General features: G+C 40.1%; 3 protein-coding genes and 4 non-coding genes across 7 annotated transcripts in view; all 7 read left to right on the top strand.

Annotated features, from left to right (window-relative positions):
• Positions 1-5141, top strand: part of mfhas1 (malignant fibrous histiocytoma amplified sequence 1) — a 36667-nt gene extending 31526 nt beyond the window's left edge. The window contains exons 2-3 of the mRNA XM_036528524.1: positions 4289-4576; positions 4672-5141. Coding sequence (XP_036384417.1) covers positions 4289-4419 — 131 coding nt within the window. The 3' untranslated portion in view covers positions 4420-4576; positions 4672-5141. The remainder of the gene's footprint in view (positions 1-4288; positions 4577-4671) is intronic.
• Positions 5142-11327: 6186 nt separating this feature from the next.
• Positions 11328-14655, top strand: rpl17 (ribosomal protein L17). Its single transcript, XM_036528525.1, has 7 exons — positions 11328-11346; positions 11948-11997; positions 12109-12149; positions 12660-12794; positions 13147-13245; positions 13731-13922; positions 14572-14655. Exons 2-7 carry the CDS (start codon positions 11958-11960, stop codon positions 14617-14619), a joined length of 555 nt encoding a protein of 184 aa, XP_036384418.1. The 5' UTR covers positions 11328-11346; positions 11948-11957; the 3' UTR covers positions 14620-14655.
• Positions 12487-12552, top strand: LOC118778589. Its single transcript, XR_005004996.1, has one exon. It is a non-coding gene; the product is annotated as a small nucleolar RNA SNORD58 (small nucleolar RNA).
• On the top strand, positions 12989-13058 carry LOC118778588. Its single transcript, XR_005004995.1, has one exon. It is a non-coding gene; the product is annotated as a small nucleolar RNA SNORD58 (small nucleolar RNA).
• On the top strand, positions 13512-13578 carry LOC118778587. Its single transcript, XR_005004994.1, has one exon. It is a non-coding gene; the product is annotated as a small nucleolar RNA SNORD58 (small nucleolar RNA).
• LOC118778586 lies at positions 14168-14234 on the top strand. Its single transcript, XR_005004993.1, has one exon. It is a non-coding gene; the product is annotated as a small nucleolar RNA SNORD58 (small nucleolar RNA).
• Positions 14656-21053: 6398 nt separating the features above from the next.
• nkx6.1 (NK6 homeobox 1) lies at positions 21054-23803 on the top strand. The gene is made up of 3 exons (XM_036529940.1): positions 21054-21635; positions 22110-22282; positions 23252-23803. The coding sequence occupies exons 1-3, from the start codon at positions 21083-21085 to the stop codon at positions 23495-23497; spliced, it is 972 nt and encodes a 323-aa protein (XP_036385833.1). The 5' UTR covers positions 21054-21082; the 3' UTR covers positions 23498-23803.
• Positions 23804-24336: the final 533 nt, after the last annotated feature.

The raw sequence follows: 24336 nt of genomic DNA, 5'->3' as shown, positions 1-24336 counted from the left end.
TGGGCTGACTGGGTCAGAGGACACCTGCATTACTGAGACCTATTTTTAGATGCACAGGTCCCTCCCATTGTAATGATGCTAGGAACAGATTTAGAGTTTCAGTGAAAAGGCAGACAAATATAGGACTGTTATGGAGGGCATTTTTGGAATATACACTCAACAATGGTGGACATATTTTATTGATAATTCTTATGTTGTGTTTAATGTTGTTTGAGTGTCATGGGACCTGAAGTTTATGAAGGGATAGAATGGTCTTCCCAGGTCAGAGCAGAACAGGCTAAGTTGTAAGGCTGCCTCTGAGCTGCATAGTCCTGTGCTGAGATTCCTGTCGGTGTGCTTGTAACAGGGCCCATTTGAAGATAATAGAGAATAAAGTTTTTATTTTAGGCCTTGTGACATCACCCTCTGCAGTGCACGAAGCTGGATCTATACCACATGCTTTAGTGCACGGGCTGTGTCACCTCACACGCCCATAGAGCTGACGTCAACAGACTGCTCCTGTCACACATGGAGCTGCTGGCTGGCTATCCAATTATAACTGCAGTGCTTAGGACAGAATATATGTTAGTCTGAAGGTAGCTGAATCTGTCTCTCTCTCTCTCTCTCTCGCTCTCCCTCTCTAACTGTTAGTCAGTGGGCGGAAATTTACCAGCACAGTTTTGTCCAAACAGATGCTGAAGTGTGGCCTCGCCACACTGTTATCTGAGGCTAATGTACTACTGGTGCAAAATCATACTCAATGATACTGTGCGCGGCTACACTGCATCTGGTGGTGTGTGCACTGTATATGAGGAGCTTCGCTGGCAGAATGTGCTTCTCCGTTTAGAAATGGCAGCCTTCTGCTTCTTGTCAGTTATTTCTGATCACACATCTGCACGGCTGAGACTGTGACTGGCTCGGGACCCCAGCAGCTGAGCAGCGAGCAGATTTTAATTTAGCTTCATGAAAGGCTTTCGAGTACATCATGTTACAAGTGATTTTGGGAGGCTACCATGCTCATATCTTAAATGATGTGGTGAATATATTAAATTGACTGTATTTTTGTCATTAAACACTGTTTGCTTTCTTTAATATTAATCGCTCCGGATGCTGATGTCGCAGGGCTTGCAGAAATCAGTCTGTTGTACAGATCAATGATGTTATAACGGATGCCCATAAGGTTGTTACCTTTTCTGCACCCACACCACAATAGGAGGTCAGGAGGACTAGGTTTATGAGATCCTATCAGGAACCAGTTAATCAAAAAACACACCCTTTCCTGTGTCGCACACATATCCTAAAACACAACTCTGCAGTGTCATTCAGATCGATATTTCCTATTACGTGGGCGGATTTAACTGATGCGGAGCGTTGTGGTAGCCTCAGATACATCAAATACACATACTCACATCCTTAACGCTGTTCAGAATAACACTGCAGCATTTAATGCCTTTATGTGCGCTCCTCTGTGTCGGACTCCAAGGCCTTTGATCAGTGAGGCTTTCATCAGACGCCGTGCACTGGGAGGTTGTGAAGGTCGTCGTCATTTGGTTCCAGTTGAGGTCATAGCAGTGGCACCCATGCTAATTTGAAATGGTTTTCTTTAACAGGTATCAGCAGGCTCCCTGAAGGACCGATCCCTTACCCAGAAATGCTCTATCAGTCCCCTAGGCATCAGTGACATCCTTTGGACGTTACCATCACTGCAGCCACACCAGGAAGAGTGTGTCTTTGATGAAAGGCGCACATATGAGCGTTCAGTCTAAATTGATAACGATCAGTGTGTCGGTGATTATTGAAGTAAAGAAGCTCTTGAGCCCAGGTGCAGGGAGGGAAGCGTATGTGTGCGGACACAAGGCGCCGGCTGTTGGTCTTCACAGATGGTCTGTCCTGCGGAACACTGAGGGTTTCTGTTTTTTTCTGTCCTGATTAGGAGGGCTGGGCATGTGACTCGGCGCTTGGGCGTACCGCTGAACAGCCTGTCCTCTGCTCTCAGTCAGGAAACAGATCTCAGTAAATGGTGTTGATTAGTGTGCGCTCACTCACTTGCACACTACCTGCCTTATGACTAAGTCATGGCAGCCCTTCCATGCCCAACATCATTGTCTTTCTGTCTCAGGGGCAATGAAGCACGGCCTAGTAGAGCCCTTTGTGAAGGGCCATGGAAAATAGTTCTCATTTTGCAGTTGGAGTGTTTCATTGGCAGTGAGGTGTAGATGCCCCCTAGTGGACAAACTGAATATTGACTACAAAGGACTTGACGTTGTGGCTCCCTGTGAATATGAGAGCCAACAATGTGCACCAGAATTCTGACTCTACAAAATACCTGGATTTACACTGGGCTTTGAATGTTTGAAGTGCTCACATGCTCAGTTTTACTGTTTGCTTAATCTGTCTGCCTTTGTTAGAATTGTCCCTGTGTATGGCTTTACATTGTAGAAAGATCATGTTTGCACGTGTCAAATAAGTTATATAATTATGTGGTTCATATTTGTGTGCCATTTTCATCCCCATGACCAACCGGTCTATCAGGATTGCATCTGTGAATTAGTCTAGATTCAAAAAGATCAACAGGGCCTCTAACTGTTGGAAAGTCAATACCTCAGTGCATGACAGTAACTCCGGTATAGCATGTTTCCTATGCCAACTCAAGAGAACAGCACGGGTGATGGAGAGAGGATCATAAGAAATAATGGGTTCAATCTGGTGTTGTTTTGCGAAGAGAGGGACTCTTGGTGAAAATGATATAGTTGCACAGCCCGTTGTACAGTCCACAGTAATTGTCACTGCGGTTCTGATTAGAAGGTCCAAGCACCCTTAAAGGTTTTCAAGTATGCTGTGGTGTAATCACACTTTCACACATAAGAAGGAAAGAAATAGTCATCTAGAGTAAAGTTAAGAGTGCCATCACAAGGCTGGTGACAATTACAAAGCAATAAGGTGAAAGCTGTTACAGGAGGCTTCTGTGCAGTATCCCATTTGCAGCTTTACAACATGGCGGCTCAGGAGTTTCGTTTCAGCTTCGTAACAGTTTAGTTTCTGTTGGATAGTGGCAGGTTTATATCCGTAGCCTGCTTAGGCCTAGGGAAAGTTATTTTTTGCTCAGAACAACTGTGCTTCAGTACAAAAACACTGAATGTGTCAAAATACACATGGAAATTTATCATTGAAATTGGTTCATTTTAACACTGTGGTTTTGCTGCACAGAAAACCATGTGAATGTATGAAGTATTGTAATGCATTACTGGAGCTGGATCTCATGGCAAACCAGGTGAGGTGAGGTGAGGTCACTGAAACATGTCCACCCCTCAGTCAAATTTTGGATTTGAATGGTAAATCAGAGGGATTTACTCTTGCAAATTGAACAGTTTCATTTTCTTCTGTGGCACTCAGTCTTTTCTGAAATTCTTATACCTAATTTAAGAAAAAAAATCAATTTTGTTAAAGTGTATCCCTGTTTTTCCTGATATAAAAGTGATTAGAGTGCCAGCAAGAAGAACAAAAACCCAGTCGTCTGTGTTTTATATAAGGTGTGCATTAGGTGCTTGATCAGAGAGATTCCTAAATCAGTGTTACGTTTGACCTTTGCTGTGGTCACTGCTTCATCAAACTGATAAATGAGGAAGGTCAACCAGCCCACCATCATTAGCCAAGCAAGTGGCCATGAACTTTGCAGTTCTACGTGCGTTAGGGAAGAGAGCAGCACAGTGTGTGATGAATGTTTGCAAGCTCCTGTGTGGAGCAGTGGGGGTCTACAGGGACGTTGTCAATGGCCTTATAGAATGGGATAGTTAAATAGCTGGCTGGTCCTAGGTGGGAAAAACTGCAGCGCCATCATGCTATACTGCAATGCTTGCTTTTTAATTTTTCTATTTCTCTCTCGCTTCTTCATAAATTGAGTTAGTAAATAAAGTGCACCCTTGCTGTCTTTGTTTGCTGTGTATACATGTAAATAAAAGGCTCAACAGCAACATCTTTCACATTGATTTGACCTCATAACCCCCCCCGGTTCACCACTACAGTGCATTAAACCATCTCTGGTTTAAGATGTCTTTGTGTCATCACATGGCCACCTTGATATTTCATTAGCATTATAAAATTGGTCTGGGACTGGCCAAACATTTGATGTAAAAGCATTTGGTATTTGTATGGGAGTAATTATATAAATGTAATATGCATGTTTCTCGAAACAATAATGGACATGGCCCTATTTCTACAAAGCTATGTAACAGAGATGGTAACCTTGATATTACTGTTAAAATAACAATGATGAAGATAACGTATTTCTATTTGTCCTCCTGTCTCCCAGGTGAGCTTCTCAGCCAGCCCCGCCCTGAGGGAATGACCGAGATCATCTGCCCAAAGAACGGCTCGGAGCGGGTCAACGTGGCCCTGGTCTACCCCCCCACACCCACTGTGGTCAGCCCCTGCCTGAAATGAGCCCCACCCCGGCCCCACCCTCACCCCTGGCCTGTCCCCCAAGATTGTCCCAAGCTGCTGCCTCTCCGCTTCTGCTGCTCCCCCCCGGTGTGTGCCACTTGTCCCCCACTATCCACCAAACCCCGTCAGACCGGGCTCTGAAATTCTGATTGGACGGGTAAGCACACAAATCCCTTATTCCTATGAATAAACTGCATGTACACACTCAAGCCAAATGTCAGTATTTATTTACATGTGCTCCTTTCCCCATAGGTAAACTAGCTCAGCTGGTCTTTGGATGCCTGTCCACCACGAAAATGACAGTTTTAAAAAACTCTCAGACTTGGAAGCAGGCAGTCCACCGCCCTGGTGGGAAGCTGGTCCTGAAGCTCCATGGACACACCACGCTATTACCTTCTCCACAGTCGCTGGTCCTCATCGACATGCAGGAGGCCATACGTCCCTCTGCTTCCAGTCTCTGCATGATGTCATTGTGACATCACTTCATCTTCAACACCGCCTAGACGGATCTAGAATTGAAGAACATAAGAATTGAGCCGGTCTGGTAGTGCTTTTCCAGTCCAGCGACCTGACTGGGAGAACGTTTAAAGGGTCGGATGGGGGTCATCTTTCATTGCCCACAATGCCGCTGGGTCTGTCCAAATGAAAGACAGTGGCCAGGTGCAGGGAGGAGATGGGAGGGGCATGCTCCCAGGACAAGGATTGTAAAAGGAATTAAACCGCAGGACTGCTGGCAGGGCCCTGCTTGTTTGTCTCTTCTACAGACGTCTCTGGAATGCCCTGTGCCACAAGACTGAGTCAAGACAAAGCCCACAAGTTAACCACGTCTTCGTCCTCGGTTGGCATCTAATGCCTGTGCTGGGGGTTGGTTGAACTGAAGCGCTCTCAGCACTCCTTGCCGCACAAAGCAAATGCAGTTTTCTCCAGGAGGCGCCTCAGGCTGGCACTTGAAACTTCTAGCGCCTGTAATGTCTGGTTCACATGGGTGTGTGCTGCAAACACAAACTACACACAAGGTTGACGCGGGAAGTCGAGCACAATCTTGGAGTCTCTCTTCCTCTGCATCCCTCAGATTGAGAAATCACTGCCCCTAGTAGCACAGAGGAACTGATCCAGTGCAGCTGGCAAACTATTTGCCAGCTTTGCCAGTTAAGCTGGCAAATACTCCTTGGCACTAAAAAGGTTTTTAAAAAGTAAGATCCGGAATAATCTGCAGAAAGCAGCTCCTTCAAAACTGGTCCTCCCTCTACCATCTCATGCGTGGTTTTATACCATGGATAACTTATTGCAATCAGGTGTGTAATAATAAACCTATTAATGCCACCTGTTCTTTATGACAGACAGTGCCCAAAAATTATAAATAGGTGGATCTGAGTACTTGCTAGTAATTTTTCATTGACAGTTCTTTTTTCCAACCAAGATTTCATCAAGGGTTTTTCTTTGAAAAAGTAACCCAGTGAAAATGATTGTTTTGATAGTCCTGAGCTAAGAATATGTGATGGTGGTACAGCCAATCAAAATATTTAGTTTACTCTGTTTAATTTACTAATGCTAAACAATTAAATCGTTACAGGGAACTTCACGCACTTAGCACATTTACATACAACTGATAGTAGGGTGATAATTTTTCAAGACATACCCGAAGTGCACTTTAACTCGCTATTTCAACTCAACCACTGAAAACACATTTGAACAACCTCGAGAAAATAAATGACAAACACAATGAATCAGGCACAGAACAGATGTTGAATAAATGTTATTGCACATTAGACAAACACAGGGCTAACAGTCTGAGCTGAATCTGTTTGGATAAATTAGATAAATTGTGTTTGCAACCCTTGCTAAGGAAAAATCTACTATATCACTTGGAGGACAGTGATTCTGTGAACCATGGAATAAACTAACAAATTTCTCATTTTGTGCTGGCATTTTTGCTTTGGGCATCAAGAAACTGAGGGCTGTCTTAAGTAACTGACTTTTCAGAACCGAAATACTTTTGGAATTGGAGCGAGGGACTGCATACGCAAGATAAGCAAATGTTAATTTTGCCACATTAGAAATGTGATAAATTGTAAAATGTAGCCAATCCCTGACCAAACCATTGAGTGCTATGTGTGTGGATGAAGAGAATGATTCATTTTCACTCCCAGTGAGAAGACTCCACAGATTGTCTTAAAGATTGTCCAAAAATGTATCTCTGGAGTAGGGGCTGGATGAAAAGGGTCTGCGAGAAATGTGTGAGAGGAAAAAAATGATAACCTTTTGGATATTTTACCACCCTCAGCTTTGAAGGGTATTCACTGAATAGTCATCTTCATGTTTCTCTTGGCCTTTGTTTTGATCTCACAGAGATGCGATCATAAAAACGTGATACGGCGAAACGTTATGTACAATGTTTAAGAAAACAGTTGATACACTTTTTGTATATAATATCTTTATTTTTGTAAAAGAACTCACATTGTCATCAACCTCTTTCAGCATTATTTACTGTGCAATGTTCCGCATGGGTCATATGCTCAATGTGAGAATAGCTATATAAATGATATATAGCTGGTCACATCATCTCACACCATGACCATGAAAAGCACCAAATCTTAATAAATCAATATATGGCTTTCAGTATACTCCTGTGCTTGTCTTGTGTTCTTAATGCTTGAGATATATCCACTCTGTTACATTACAGTATAATGTAGTTAGGTAAAAATTCAGGGTGGGTGAGTGTTGCCTTATGGTTAAGGAACTGGGCCTATAAATGAGAGGTTGCAGGTTCAGCTCTTAAATGGGGCAGCAAGGTATACCCTTGCACATGGTGAAATGTTTATTGCTGCTTGTGTGTGAGCTCTTCCTTTCTTATGTACACACTGAAATTTGCCCACTTTAAAAGTGCCCCCCTTCTGGGAACAGCTCTGAGTGGTCTCCTTTGCCAACTTCACTGCTGGCCCAGCCTTGTCCAGGACTGAAGGAGATTACTTTGATTAGGCAGACCAGACTAAAACAGCTTATCTGCCTTTTTTGACCCTCCTAATCCCTAATCAGTGCCAGGTATATTTGGAACAGACCTCTGCTCTGTAGGGTGACCTGAGAGGTGACATTTCCTGAATGACAGGATGAGAGGAGGTTTTAGAGAAAGGTGTGTGTTCTGAATCTTCCGAATCCTCTGAATGTCAGTTACTAGCATGATAACATGTCATCTGCTTTGCAGACACTCTTATCTAAAGGGACTGATAGATGTTGTAATTGTACACTATCCAGTTATGCTGCTGGATATTTACTGAATCAGGATAAATACCCAGTCCAAGGGTCCAACAGCAGTGCCCCACAGGGAAATCAAACCATCAGCTTTTGGGTTACAAGCCCTGTTGCTTATCACTACCACATTTCTGCACTATGATTGCACACACATTAAATGCCACAATAGTCATGTGAGGATTTCTGCAGAAAACAAATCAATGGAGCTGTGTCTTTTGCTGTAATATTGTAATAGTATGTGACCAAATGGTGTACAAACCATGCATTTTAAATTCACAGTGTAGTAGTAGACGGTAACTACCGTGTCAACTCCATCAGATTTTCCATCCTACAAGCAACATCTGTCTTAGCTTGCTCTAGTCTTTTTGTGGATACAACAAGTGGCAATCGTTTATGTGATGGATGATGCCCTGCAGTGACGTCATCACTCTTATGATAGTAACTATTTACTCTGGTCCCAGCACCAGGGAGTAAGGGTGAAAGGCCGGCTCCAACATTCTGATGATTTAGGTTTGGGCAATAAAACAGACAAATGGCACCTGTCCTTTTTGCTCCGTGCTGTGTTTGCAGCTGTTAATGTGTATACCATTTAAACAAGCACGGTGCTATCTGAGTAAACACAACAGCCACACAACCCAGCAACATTAATACCCTTCAGATTTGAATAGAAGGTCAACATTCAATGACATTTATTGCTCTATTTATCCTTAAGCCTCCCGCATATGATTTTGTCATATTTGTTAGCTTGAGCTATTGAACGAAGATAAACCACTGGAGATAAATTTGAGTCTGGCCAAAGTATGTGTGTAATCTAAGCTATTTGACTGTACTGTAGTTCTGTTAGTTAGATGTGATACTTGGCTCCTTGTCCTTAATACAATTTCAGTTTATATTTAGATAGGAGTATGGGAACAAGTACAGCTGCTACATATTATTGTAAAATAATCCCTCTGGCGGTAGTAAATTGTGTGATTACATAAATGTGAACATGTTTTATGAAAAATATATGGCAAGTTATTGCTACATCTATGGAAAACATAATGGAGGCCAAAAAACATGGTCGGGGCAAAAGTGGGTGAGCACAGTCATTGCGTGATTTATTCATCACTTAGTTGTTTAGAGCACTTATTTAATATAAGACATTTTTCAAGTCAGCAGAACACTTTCCTGTTTTGAAATGATCATTCAATCAGTTCATTATATTTTATCGTAATAGAATCTGCTTCTGAAAAGGGACCATTTAAAGGTTTATCATAAGTGGAGTTGTCATTATTTAGTTGGTGTAGTGTGAAATAAAAATTCAGGAAGGGTTTAATAATTTCAGCTTTAATAGTCTTTGCTTGGTCAGTCACAGATACTGCTCAGAAACAACAACAACAAACACAGGAAGCATATTGCACCATTCCGGTAAGTTCCTTTATTAAAAAATAAGATTCAAGTATCAAAATGGAAAAAGAAGGAAATACCTGCCACCGTTTTGACAAACCGTTTTGACAAGAAATGGATATCACAGAAAACATGAGCCTAATACTGGCACTTTAATAATATACTATATATACCTGAATATACTGAAAATGGATGTTGCTTAAAGACAGAAAGTCACAGAATCGATCAGATTAAGAACAAACTGTTAATCATAAATACAGAGCAACACAGGGAAAATCAGTATTGGATCATTCATGTCCACCTGTGACGTGCACTGGAAATTGTATCGGTTGCATTAATACTACATCAGTTTGTTAGTCTGAGAGGTGACTGGCACAAGTGATGGCCTGGTGGATGGTTTAACCAGTTGTGGGTTAATTCAGATGAAAACCAACATAAAAAAACACAGAGAAACCCAAGACAAATCAAGACAGCAATTGCTTAATATCATTAGTGCTTCAAGTCATTCTGGAGCCTGGATTAAGTGAGTGAACTAACACTTGCAGTCTGTATTGTCAGACAGCAATTTCCAACTTAGCATGAAGTTATGGCCAAACAATCTGCCAATGACAGGCCAAAATCTAGGAGAAGAATTACAGTGTCTTACCCTTACTGAGACATCATCATGCTTTGTCTTTAATCTCCCCTGTCTATAAATTCTAAACTTTGTTTTTAAAATCAAATAAATTTGACATTCTGCATATATTATTACAAAAAAAAAAGTTGTTTTAAATACTTTGATTAATTTAATCTATTTGTAATAATGGCAAAATATTTTGTCAAATACAATGGAAGAAGCTAAAGGTTATGGTCCAGGTTGCGCTGTACTTTTCAGTTTGCTATAAATATTCAACCCATAATGCTTTCTAAGTAGGCTTGGCTAAGATTTTCTGCCTTTAAATGATTAAAGAAACACAACACTGCCCTCCTGTGGTCTCTCACCTCATGAGAAAGGCTGTCATAGTACAAAAGCGGAAAAAATAAATAAATAAATACCACTACATGCAAAGGACAAACCATTATTTAAATTCATAGTAATATATCAATTTAAGTGCGCATATTTCAAACGCCTGCTGTTAGCTAATCTGCTAACCAGCTTGCTTTTCAGATAGAAAACGTCTATGAGATGCTAGCTAGCTTGCATGATAAATCTTACTAAAGCTGCAATCCTTTCAAATGAGGATTTTTCTTCTCCAAAGTATTTTGCTTATATTTACTTATACTAATTAACTATGTATTATTTATATAACACTGATTTGTAATTTCTGTCATGGGTTTGCGTGTAGGTTAATTTACCTCTTAAAGTCCTTATGGTTTCAGTTTTTATAGTTTTATGTAGCTGCTGAGAGAAAGGATTGTTTTCGTGTTTGTGGCATAGATGGCTACGCTATTGTAACTGTTTACTTTCACCAGCTCCAGAGGGAAAGATGACAGAAATTGACAGAAAGATGTTTCCACTGAGACTGGCAAGTAGATGGTGCAGATATAGATGGGGAGAGAAAGAGAGAATAATAGGAGCGTGAATACCCTTACATTCTGGCCTTACAAAATGAACTGATAAGATATCCCAAGAATGATGAACAAGTGAGACCATGTTACATTAGATGCTACATGTTCGTTAACGATCTAGTTTTGTTGTCCTTACTTTAGGATAATCATTTTTGTTACTCTGCTGTTTATTTTCTCCAGTCAATGGTTCAATTAATTGATTAATACTAAAGTAGCCTACCTATTGTGAAAGGTTTGAATGATTTTCCTTCATTGCTATGAAGATTACGAGTTATGGTTTCATGTCAAGACAGTAAAAATGAATAATTTGTGGTGAGGAAATCAAGTCTGCAATGAACAGAAACAGACAAAGAAATGTACTCAGTTTCTGCTAAATGAGCCTTAATCCTATATTATGATTGTTTTCACTTAACAGTAATGTTTACAAATATAACTAGAATTATGCGCATACACATGGAGGATTAAAAATGACTGTAAATACTTAAAATTGATTTCTCAGCGTTCTATTTAAAAAGTAACGAGAATAATTTGTCAGCGAAATGGGCATGGGGAAGTTCACAACAAACTGGCCATCCATTCTTAAAAGAAATATCAAATGGCTACCTACCGCTGTTTCTGTACGGGTAAATGCAACGCTACATATACAAAATCTCGTTTTCGATGTGAAGTCTCACGATACTCGGCGACATCATTTGGACTCCCAGAATACCTTGTACTTCCTCTTCCCTTCCGCGGCCCGAGAAGGTAAGTGATGATAGGAAAATTGTGGCGAGTAGAAATTGAACATAATCTGTGAAATATCATATACATCGCTGTAGTTAATTAATACAATGATATCACAGTACCTTAGCAACGTTCAGATGATGATAACCGTGAGTGTATGTGCACATTTGAAGTGAGATTTAAGAATTTAACGCCATTGTAAAGTTCGCTTGTGTGATGGCGTTACATTGCTGTGTGGGCACAAGATTCCTTGCAAGTGCAGAATGAAGAATCTCACGAAGAGAATGAGGGGAGCCTATCGTATCAGTCAGAGTCTGCGTTAGTCAATAATTTAGTCTTAAAACAAATTGGTGGTGGTATGTGTCTATGCTGAAGTCACCAACATGCCAACGTGAAAACGAGCGACGCGCACACATCTGAAATGGCAGGCGTAGGAAGCGATAATAGTTAGGCTATAGTAGCTAGTCAGAAAGTGCGGAAAGTACGATAACCTACCCTTACATGTGGTATCGCACTCGTTCATAGGGTTATCTACATAGTCGGTTTATCGTTAAAATCGGTCAGCGTAACGGCTATGAATGGGAGCTAGCTAACTTGACTTTTCCGTTTGGTTTCTTCGCAGATTTCTTAAAATGGTCCGCTATTCGCTCGACCCCGAGAATCCGACCAAATGTGAGTATCATTTATTTCTGTCTTTTGGCTCAACCGGTATTGATGCACATGGTGGACTCGCGAAGCCGATGTGTCTGACGTGATTTCTGTCTGCTCTTACCTGTCATACAGCATGCAAGGCCAGGGGTTCTAACCTCCGGGTCCATTTCAAGGTAGGTGTACATTAGGTACTGTTCTGTAATAACTAAGTGTACAACTTACCCAGCAGCCTCTATTGATGCCTGGCTCTCAAGTAGCTGGCTGGCTACTTAAATGCTTCGTTTTGAAATGTGTATAATTTAAAAGCAGTCGGTGTTCATCGCATAAATTCTCTTACCATGTAGTTTTGCTGTAAAGGGGATGTGCTGGAACTTCATTCCTAACGACTGCCTCTGTAAAAATTTAGTTTGTCAGACTGCGTTTAAAGAAATACCATCTTAATGCACTGTGTAAACCAAAATAGCTGGGTGTGTCTTTATTTTGGTGCGCTCAGAAAAAGCATGCTGAATTTTGCAGTGGTGACCAACTTAGGAGACCTTTGGAATTAAACATGACAACAGACAACACCTGAACTGTAATTTGAGTATCCTGACACCTATGCGTTTTGCTGGAGAGAAGTTTGCTTGGGTAGTGCAGCGGACAGTGTTGTTTCTGCTGTATGACATCAAACTGTATCTCATCAGAACACCCGAGAGACTGCCCAGGCCATCAAGGGCATGCACATCCGCAAGGCCTCCAAGTACCTGAAGGATGTGGTGGTCAAGCGTCAATGTGTTCCTTTCCGTCGCTACAATGGTGGTGTCGGCAGGTGTGCCCAGGTAAAACAACCTTTATTTTGCCGACTTATTAAAGGACAAATGAATGCTTTTTTTTTTTTTTTTTTTTGCTGTTGAGTGCACCTTATTTGCTGAAAGCACTGTTAATGGGCTACTTTAACACTGCCTTGTGTAAGATCTTGTTAGTGTTTTCTGGCATTGAGGCCGTCCATTTCATTCCGCTGGAGATAACTTGATTGCAGTGATGACCATCTTAGGACACCTTTGGAATGAACCATGAAAAGACATTATATGCATCTGAGCAATCTTGAGACTGGCATTCTGATTAATGCTCGAACATGGCCATGTAAGCTGGAACATGCACAGTGTGAAAGAGTGATGCTCTCCCTGTCAGGCCAAGCAGTGGGACTGGACACAGGGACGCTGGCCCAAGAAGAGCGCAGAGTTCCTCCTCCACATGCTGAAGAATGCAGAGAGCAACGCTGAGCTTAAGGTAAGCACAGATCTGCATCTTAGTTTGTTAACATGAAGAGCATACGGTGATTGTTGCACATTTATATCTGGCAACATCTTGGGCTGCATGTTTTGTCTTAGCACACACAGCTATGCCCAAAACGTTGACTCGTGTAGTGGATACTGGCACTCAGTGGGCCTGTTATGCTAAATTTTTGTTTCAGCTTTTGCCCAATGTGTGATGGTGCAGTGTTGAGTTTCTTGGGTTTAATGTTGGACATATTGCAGAATGTGCTGGATCAGTGGTTGCAATGATGACTTCTTAGGACACCTTTGGATAACCAATGAAAAGAACTAATTTGATCTGAGCAATCACTGCACGCATGTAAACCTGTGTCTACACAGAATGGGACCACTGTGTTTTTTTGCATGGTATCTTCAGTCTACGACATGTTCGTGCCGTGAACAGCTGAATAGCTTGCATATGTGAGTATTCTGTATATTGCAATGTAACTGTCACCGCAGGGTCTGGATGTGGACTCCCTGGTGATCGAGCACATCCAGGTAAACAAGGCCCCCAAGATGCGCCGCCGAACCTACCGCGCCCATGGCCGCATCAACCCCTACATGAGCTCCCCATGCCACATCGAGATGATCCTCACAGAGAAGGAGCAGATTGTGCCCAAGCCAGAGGAGGAGGTCGCTCAGAAGAAAAAGGTACATTTGCGCAAAACGTTCTTGTACGGTAGTTTATTTTCCCACACAAATAAATTTAATGTTAGTTATAGACCTTATGGCCTTATTTGGCAGTGTGCAGGCAGGTTAAAGTTTTTGAGCTTGATGGTGGTTCTGGTTACAAATTCAGTAATGTAATTTAGGCAGTAATGTATTTCGAACTATCTCGGTGGTTTACATGAGCGAGTGGCGGTCCTGTAATAGTTGGAAATCTGTACAGGTGCTGGTTGCTATGATGACTTCTTAGGACACCTTTGGATGATCCATGAAAAAAACCTTGAAAATCTGAGCAACCAAAAGCTTTACTCCTTGTCTCCATTAACATTGTAATTCCTATTGCATATGGCAAATTCCAGATTTGTCTGTGGTATTTAGTAAAATTTGTGCATTACACATGGAATGGTGAGTACAGTATCTTATTGGAACAAGTAAAAACATGTTACATTTAATTCTGTAAGTTTGTGCTTGGTTATATTGCTTGCCTGCCTTCAAAATAGTATCACCTGTCACATGCTTAAGTGCCCAGAACACTTAGGTTTAATGTCCAAATGTACTTTTTCATAGAAAATTAATGTTCTTAGTCATTCCTTGAGGGTATATCAAAATACTAATGTGTATCTTGTCATCTCAGGTTTCCCAGAAGAAGCTGAAGAAGCAGAAACTCATGGCACGGGAGTAAATGTACATACAATAAACATCAATTCTTACCGAACTAGAATGGCTCGATTCCTTGATTTAAAGTGAGATGAGTGATTCATTTTTCAAAATGGTGGTCTCTGGCCTGGTTTCAGCACCTCGTGGTAATGATGGGGGTTAGAGAGAGAGCAGTGTGGTAGACTTGACATGCTGTGTGCGCTTGGACAGCTTTGAGGCAACAATTGTCATGCCTCAGCACTCAGCTGTACAGCAGGCGCTTCTTTCTTTGCTAGATGACTCGTCTGATTCCCCACATGCGTGTACATCTGTACTTGCATGACATTTTGAATTGGCGTTTCTGCAGTTTTTGCGAGTCACCTGCTTGCAGTCTGCCGTCACTGAGGAAATTGATTATTGGTTCGTGTAACATTTGATGACAAGGCGAATAAGGCTGGCAGTGGTGACATCAGCAGCCTCATTTTGATTTTGGTCACAGTCCTGGTATTGTGCCTTTTTTGTATTTCATAACTTGCAGGGATCCATGGTTCAGTAAGAGAATACAGGGTTCAAACATGAAATCAGTGGAACATTTCAGTCAATGTACAGGGCACATGGTCTTTGAAAATCCTTGAAATTTTCCTCCTTGAGTCATTGCAGTCATTCTTTTGCCAATTTACTTGCTTGATTTACATTGCTAGACTTCACAGTAAACTAAATGTTAGCTTGCTGACAGTCTTGCCAGATTCCATGTGGTAGTGGTATTCACTGCTTGGAGCATCTGTGAGTATCTGCACCCACAGATGCCACATTTGCAAGGTAGCCTCAAGCTGTTTACCTGTTCCATTTCCTTTTCAAAGAGGCCCAACTAGCACCCTTAGGAAGCAATTGAAAGTGGCAAGATGAACAGATTGCATCATTCATGGATCATTTAAGTTCACATATTGTCAAAGGTCTGTTTAAAAACTGAAAGTGGTTTATGGAAAACCAGTGTAATGTGGAAAACCTCAGTCAGATGTCTCTTTACAAGCTAATTGGCAAGATTTCAACTATGCTCAGCCTATTAATAGACCTGACTTAGAGAGTGTGGTGCTGTTGCTAAGATGCATTAAGAATCATGACCCATCACTATGTTGGTAGTGCATGGGTAATGGTCTGAAAATGTGGGCAACTTTAAATGTATTCAAGGTTTACAGTGAGGTCAGGAAATTAGGTGAAAGTGGCTCCAAAAAGTGATGTTAGGTGTGATTGCAGGAAAAAAGTGTTTACCACAAAGTAGTTAGCTTGCTAAACCCTCTAAAGTTCTGATTTCAGCAAGCGTTGTATTGAGCTCATTCAGTAGTCAATTGAATGAAAAAAGCATGTTACGAGTCTAAAATGTAATCTTAATTCCCTTAGACCTTTTTACGCAGTTATTGTGTGTTCTGCAATGCCAATTTATGTAACTGAAAGGCTAATCATATTTAATACCTGAAAACAAGTTCACAGGGAGTGTCGCTGCGTTATCCAATCAGCCTTCTTTTTTCTAATGATATGCATAATATATAATTTGAAAATGCTGTTTTTTTTTCCAGTGGTACAGTGTGTCAAAGAATGACCCTTTTGCTTTTTATTAGGGGTTATTTTAAAAAACTTCCACATTAACATTTCAATGTATACAAGATGGGCATGAATGGGAAGATATTTTCTGACAGCGCTAACATAAAGAATGCTTAAAGGTCTGCATAGATGCCTTTAATCATTTGCATGAGTTTCTCACAAAATTCCTCCCCTAAGATAAGCCTTTAGTGCTACAGCACCTTGCTCCTGGGAAAGCCCTTCAAAAGGGTGTCAGAGAAATGTCAATGTCAAACTCTTGTCAGTCTCTTTTTTTTTTTTTGTACAATTTAATGATGCAAGTGATAGTTTCTAAAATGAGAACAGTAGGTGCTAGGTATTTTGGCAAAGGGGTCATTCCAAAATAAAAATTACAACGTTAAAGCTTGAGAACAGGTTGAGATAAATGTCAATGTACAGCTCTATTTCTTGTCCTCATCTATGGCCAGCAGTACAATGTAATGAGTCCTAATGGATACACTTTGCACTACCTCATTATACCATTTTCTTAGCAGGATGCTGTAACCCAATGTGACTTAGCTTACATATTATAATGCTCAGTTTTGCTTTTCACCAAAGCAGTTCAGATTACATGCCTTGGTACCATCATGCCTCACCTGAGATATGGAGTTTGACTTTTAAAATGTAATATATTTTTTATAACGGACACAAGGCCACCATGACATCACACCATACTCTCCAGGTCTCCAGGGAGACTTTGCTTTTACTTTCTACATTCTGTGTATTTTCACTGGTTCACAGAGAATTCAGGTGAAGTATTGGGAACTTCCTGGAAGGCATAACAAGTGTCTGATCTGCGTTTTAATGACCACCTCACAAGTCCATTACCAGGAGCACCATATTGCAGCTTTGGGAAGTTCATAGCAGCAGTCCGCATCTTAAGTAATGTTTTGACTGGGCATTTCAATTATCCTTCTGGAATTCACTATTTAAGGCACTTGAAACAAAGTCTATTTTTTCTGATTGGCTTTGCAGAGGGATATAAGTAGGGTGAAGGGGACAAGTGGGTCATTGGGAGGGCACAAAGCTCTTGATGCATGTTAAATTGAATTTGCACCATGCAGATGGTTCAAAATGCTTTTAAGGCTGATGAATGCTATCTGTACAGTGATATAACTGTATCCTTCAACTAGGCTTGAAGAAAATAAGATTTCCTTTGGAGAGGCAGTTAGTATGCTGTGGGAAGTCTGAAGTGTTTCAGTGGTGGGCCATCATTATATGTTCATGAACATAACATGCACATTCTGCTCTTTTACCCATGCCATCAGATGTCTTAAGTTGGTCAGGTTATGGCTAGGGCTTTGCCAAAGTGTTAATATAATAACCCCCATATGCTAACAGATTTCATTATCAAATAAATGACACTGAAACAGAATTTTAGCCTGCACTATTGTGAGTGCTTTTAACTGGAATTTTCAGCACCAAAAGAGTTGATCAGTGTGTAAAGCAGTCATGGCAGAATAAGTAAATTCAATTTCCAAGGCTGCTTTTAAGTTACTGTCAGATTGTTTATTTAGACCAAACTTCCACAAATTTGGATGTACCATAGTATGTAATCTATATAATGTTGTGATGTAACACTAGTAACAAATTTGATCAAGGATCTGGATTTGTAGCCAGAGGGTTGCATGTTCAAATCCTGAATGGGACATCACTGAGAGAGCCACTCCAGCTGTCTGGAGGTTTCCAAACCCAGACGTTTCTTCCCAACAACTATACAATCTTAAGAATTAATTCCCGTCCTTCCCACTAGGTGTCTCCCATGTACAGTGGAATGATCATACCTATCGCTCACTGAACTCAGTCTCAGATAAGCCTAAGAAAAGTCACAGTCAAGTGTATTAGTAACCATAGTAAAAAAAATTAAATAATCTGGGAAGCTTGTTAAAAGTCAGATTGAGCTAGAAGGTTTGCAAAATTATCTCCAGCACCCCAGACTGTCATGTATGATTTGTCATTTCTTACAGAAGTGGTATTTTCTCATAATGAATGGCAAAAATAAAGACGGACCCAATAGGCACTGTTCAGTGGCTTTGCTGTCCTTTTGAACTCTATTGGTAAAACATTGTTATTACCACTCCTTACACTAGGAGCCACTTTTGGAAATTCGATTTTATGTGTTTGCATTTCATTTGCTTATTCTTAAAGAGATAAAATATGTACGTGTCTGTTTAAACAAAATGAGGTGATGACTTCCTGAAAACACAAATCAGTGGAGAATACTGATGAATACTGACCCAGTGTCAACATTGCTAATAATTAATTGTATGAAAAGCACGGATAATGTAAGTATGAATGTAATATTTTAAAGGGTCAAAACCTAAAATGCACATTTAGGCATATACTTTTGAATTGAAGGCAGATCAACAGAAGAAATTAATCCTGTCTTTTTTTACCTGGAAATTATACTAGCAGACAGTGAGATGTGTGCGGTGCTGTAGGACCAGTTGTCTTAAATAGTATGACTAGATGCGTACTTTGTAGGCTCGTATTCATGCATCTCACTGAGTATTTTTATATGAAATGTATAAATCACTTTAATTTAAGAGTGAAATACAAACACATACCCCCCTCCAGCTGCCATGCTGCTGTTGCAGTAATGAATGAATGGATGAGTGTTTCCGTCCGACCAGATTTGGTCCCCTTGTCAACTGAAAATGTGTTTTCCCCTTTTTTACACGGGGTGGCGTCAGTGTACAATATGGAACTATACAACGCAAACGACCGAGTTCCGCCTTTTCGAACCTGCTCACTACTGTTGAAGAAAAATAATATAACAAGGTAGTTTCTCTTATTCTTATTGTCGTTATTACCCGAATAATTACAAGTAAAAGTGATTTTGTCCTAGTATTTGTGGTGGTGATATGTTACTTTTTCGATGCACATGATAAACTTTTTTTTAACCAAACTAAAAATTTAACTTAAACTAAAACAGAGATTGCAGTAAAAGTTGCATTTCCAAACGAATAAATAAAACAGATTTCAACATATTGTTGAATCACTGGCGATCTTACCACAGAAAATAATTATTATTAACTCGCTGCTCGAGGAAGCGCCATAAGCCAAAAGCCAATAAAGATAAGTTAAAATCAATACCGCGGTTTATTAGCCGATTTGTCAAAATGTTTAAAACGAAAATGAAACTTACTTTAAAGTAAAAATTTTGAGTTTTCGCTATGACTTTAAGATTTGCTTGACGTATTATCTGTAGCCTGGTTTGGCTTTTGCCTATTTCAGACAGGAATATTATAAAAAAAAAAACAATAATAATACTTAAAATAAGTAGGTATAGGCTGTTAGTAGGCTACTCACAAAATTCACAGGGTACATGCAAGGTCGCTTTTTGTAATCGAACTCAACAGATGAAATATTAAACGCTTGAAAGGAGGCTACGTTTGAAATAGCCAACACTGAAGTATTCTAATCAGAAGAAAATAACTGCTATAACACATTACAGAAAAGCGTTGTCCAGTAGAAGAAATCAAAATAAATGCCCACGATAAGTCATAAAATTTCCCCCTTTTCACCCAGTGAAAAAGACCTAAAATGTTTCTGTGAACACCTTAGCCTTAAATATTCGCACATATATTTAAATTAATACACTACCAAAGGAAATGAAGAGCAGCCGACTGCATAGTCTGTCAGTAACGCAACACAGCAAAAAGCTCTTAAAATTTTGCACAGAAAATGCATTGATAGCCTAAGTGAACTCATACTCACTGAATACGATTCTGACTTAAACGTTTTAAAACCCAGCGAAGTTTATTAAACGTTGCTATTTTAAAATACTTGATTTAAAAGACATCGGTATCAAAGATAGGCTACAATGCAAATTCAATAGAAGCGCTTCATAAATCAGTTATCAATTGTCAATATTCATGCTCCCTCTTTGTTAGCAAAGCAATTATTTTACAGAATCCCGTTTTTTGCAGAGAGTATCCGTACGTTGGAATCATAATCGAACATGTCATTATTTGCGCTCCTTCAATAGACAATAAGTTCATGACCTATCTCTGACTATAGGCTTATGGATCTCTGAACAGCACCGTAGAATTAATAGCTAGCCTGGTTAAATGAATGAGGAACATTCTAGATGGTCTTTTTCACTTCAGAACGCTTGCAGATGTTCCTTTATTTAAAAAAATAGATCTCAAATTGACTAGATTGATTTTGTACTTTTTTGTATTTAATAGCCGGTCGAATGGCAACTCTTTTAATGTGCAAATTAAAGCACTGATGGAGAGCCAATAAGAACACCCTCCTAAATTCAGTTGGCGCTTGCTGCAGACACGTTGTCGACGTCATCACGATGTTTACCCAATAGAAACAGAAACACCCCCTCCACTTTCTGAGTGACATTCTGAAAGTTTTGACTTTTGCGGCAAAAGACAGTAGAAAGTGATGAAAATGTTTTATTATCTCCGAGAGCTTCATGTGCGTCGTCAAGAAAGGGTGTCCTTTTATTTATAGATTTTAAGCGTTAAACAATACCGTCTGCACATTTGAAGTAGTCAGTAATATCAAGCGAAGACTCTGGAAATTCACTTTACTAGTATGCTTCCTCCTCAAGATTCGCAAGACTGAAGAAAGGAAGAGACTGGATTTCTTTGCCTTTAGAGATGGGTATAACGCTTCGGTGCTAATAAATTTGGAATTTAGAACAGAAGTAAAGAGCCAATATCTTAATATGAAGGTGCTGTAAGAAAGAAAATCCTTATTTGTTTTCTATCTTTTAAAGGAGACTCCGGACATTGACGTTTAGGTTATGCGCTCAGTTTAAGGTTTATTGCAAGGGTAGTTTAAGGAAAATAGTCTGCTGTTAAATCATTGGGAAGCCGTTAGAGTGTTGCGGATATTGTTTAATCTAGTCTCCAGCTTCATTTTTTTCGGTTATGTTAGCGGTGGGGCAGATGGACGGGTCCCGTCAGAGTGCGTTCCTCCTCAGCACCCCGCCTTTAGCCGCTCTGCACAGCATGACCGAAATGAAGACCCCTCTGTACCCAGCGTATCCCTTATCCTCTACCGGACCAGCCTCTTCTACCTCCCCGTCTGCAACCTCCCCGAATCCCGGTGGAATCCCTGTCTCTTCCCCGGGGATAAAACCCTCGGCCGGACTATCTTCTCTCGGATCGCCCCACCAGTGCTCCGCCGCTACCCCCCACGGAATAAACGACATCCTCAGTCGCCCGTCAATCGTCGCCTCGGGGGCTGCGGCGGCCGTGGCCGCGTCCTCGTCTGCTGGAATCTTGTCAGGACTGCCCCGCTTCAGTAGCCTGAGTCCCCCGCCTCCCCCCGGGCTCTATTTCAGCCCCAGCGCCGCAGCGGCAGTGGCAGTGGCTCGCTACCCAAAGCCACTCACAGACCTCCCAGGCAGGACCCCTATATTTTGGCCCGGAGTCATGCAAAGCCCACATTGGAGGGATGCCAGGTTCGCTTGCTCGCCCCGTAAGTTGTTCATTTAAATTTATACGTTTCTTAATTTGTTGACATATAACCCAGGCATTTACTGCTTATTGTTATGCTCGTTTTAATGAACTTATATCATTATGTTCTTATATATGCGAAATTACGGAGTCCAGACATCATCTTATAAATGTCACAGCTCCATAAATGTTCCAGATGTTGGAATCTGAATGTAGTGATTTGGAAGCATTGCAGTGTTATGCTGAAAAATAAAATAGACGCACTAATTGCACATTAGTGTAAATCATACAAAACAGAGATATTACCTGTCCAGCAACGGTAAAAACAGGGCACTGTCGTTAGTCATTACTCTATAGTCTACAAAATATGCAGGCTAATAACTAGCCACTTTGTGTTAAGTTTTGCCCAAGCATGGACAATATTAAAACCATGCTAAAATGTTGTTGTCATTAAACGCTGAGTTGAGCAGGTTAACAAACGTTGTCTTCTTTTCAGACCAGAGTTCGGTTTTGCTCGACAAAGACGGAAAGAGGAAGCATACGAGACCTACATTTTCCGGACAGCAGATTTTTGCCCTGGAAAAGACTTTTGAGCAAACGAAATATTTAGCAGGGCCCGAGAGAGCGCGGCTGGCCTACTCGTTGGGGATGACAGAGAGCCAAGTGAAGGTGAGATTATCTTGTCAAACATTAGATAAGAGAATGAAGATCACACATTACTGAGATTAAACACAAAATCCGCTTGGCAGATTTACCAGATTTTTTAATGTTTCTACAAATAACAAGGTAGTCCATTCCTCTTCTTATTTTTTAAAATATCTGATCCTACTGCTTTTAAGTAAATATCTATATCATATTCAGAAATGCATTGAATTCTGGCATATTTTATCACGAATGTCTCTCATGCGATAAATGTTTTGTTTTGTTGACTGCTAGCCTCTATGTTTAATTATACATATTAAAATAAACGCAAAATGTATGTTCAAATCATTTTTGCTAAAAAGTGGTATATATTTTAAATAATGATAGTCTAATACAAAATGACAATAATAGTGTTATAATTACCCGGATTATTAACCTAATGTGGCATATGTAATTCATGAAAAGAACTGCAAATTTTCATTAGATTTGAGAAGAACAGATTAATCTGCCACAAGTTTACCATCCCATGATCAACTGACAGAAAAAAATGGAATTTTATGATTGTAGGCCTAATTGACACGGGACCAAATTTAATAGACTTCTCAAGAAAGACAAAATCACACAAAAACTAGTCAGCTGTTTAACTGAATTAATTCCAAACAAATTAAGCATTTGGCAATATAACGCAGCTCATTTTATACTCATATGTCTATTGTTTAATTAGGAGGCCGTTAATATTGAACGGATTTATATTTCGTTAAACACTGTATGAAGCCTATCAGGTTATCTATGCAGCATTCACCTGACAACGTTTATTTAAAATATAGTTTTTTATATATATTTTATAATGTGTGATTGCTGTTCTCTATTAAAAATTAAATCAAAATCTTCACCTTATTACACACGATGCGTAGCTTATTGGCTTGGACACAAGAGAAAATGCTCCATGTTTCGTAGGTGGCCTGTTTGTTAAAAAAGGGATCTACTGCTTTTCAGGTTTGGTTTCAAAACAGAAGAACGAAGTGGAGGAAAAGACACGCAGCCGAGATGGCATCAGCAAAGAAAAAGCAGGATTCAGAAACAGAGAGGCTGAAAGGGGCTTCGGAAAACGAAGACGATGACGACGATTACAACAAGCCTTTGGACCCAAACTCGGACGACGAAAAAATAACTCAGCTATTGAAGAAACACAAACCAAACTCCTCTCTTCACATCCACACGTCAGAGAACGAAAGTTCATAGAAACAAAGAAGACAAAGCCGAAGTGAAATTTTTAAGTGAAACCCAGCACTGAACTGCTCGAAAGCAGTGGCCTATTTTCGTCAACATTTTGAAATGAAGTTTGACTTGAACGAGGAAAGACGCGACAGTCGGGGAAGATGGGCACTATTTTTACAAGCTGGTTGTGTTGGAGCAGCGACTGAAAAGCTGACACTGCAATTTATAAACGTTTCCACATCACGACGAGGGTACTTACTTGTAAATAGCGTGAGTTACTAAATAGAAATTATATTACTGTGAATATTTATGTGTAAAATACTTTTTTTTTGTATAGAAAGCACCACTGAGTCTACCCGTCTCAGTTAACATATAGTTCCGGCTTTGTGAATTGCAATGACAACAGGCATTGGGATTTCATCGGTCCCTTCTCATTTTCCTTTGAAAACTGCAAATTATGTTGTAGTCTGTGGTGAACTTTTAACTCGAACTGCTTCTGTATGTTTCCGTTTATATCTTGTTGAACTTTTTTTTGTATGATTTCTAACGCTGTCTCCCCGACAAATAATAGATTATGATTAAAGATACAAATGAAAAAATAGGCCAACACCACACGGCTCTGAATAAAAATCGCCTGAACATCATTTGAAACATTAACACAGTAAAACTAAATGAAGAAATGAGCCATCTATTTCACATGTATATAAAAAGAAAACAACTGATTGTTGCTCAATTAAGATATATTTGTAATATAATGCATAGAGAGTGTTTGTCTCCCCAATGTTAAGATGTTTGGATTTTTTTGCCATTTTTCCCCACAATTTACTTAATTTATATAATGTTTAAGTTTGTAACAGTGTTTG

The sequence above is a fragment of the Megalops cyprinoides genome, chromosome 5, assembly GCF_013368585.1.
Source record: "Megalops cyprinoides isolate fMegCyp1 chromosome 5, fMegCyp1.pri, whole genome shotgun sequence".
NCBI lineage: Eukaryota > Metazoa > Chordata > Actinopteri > Elopiformes > Megalopidae > Megalops > Megalops cyprinoides.
Note: the sequence above shows the minus strand (reverse complement) of the source record. Positions and strands in the feature narration are given on the sequence as shown.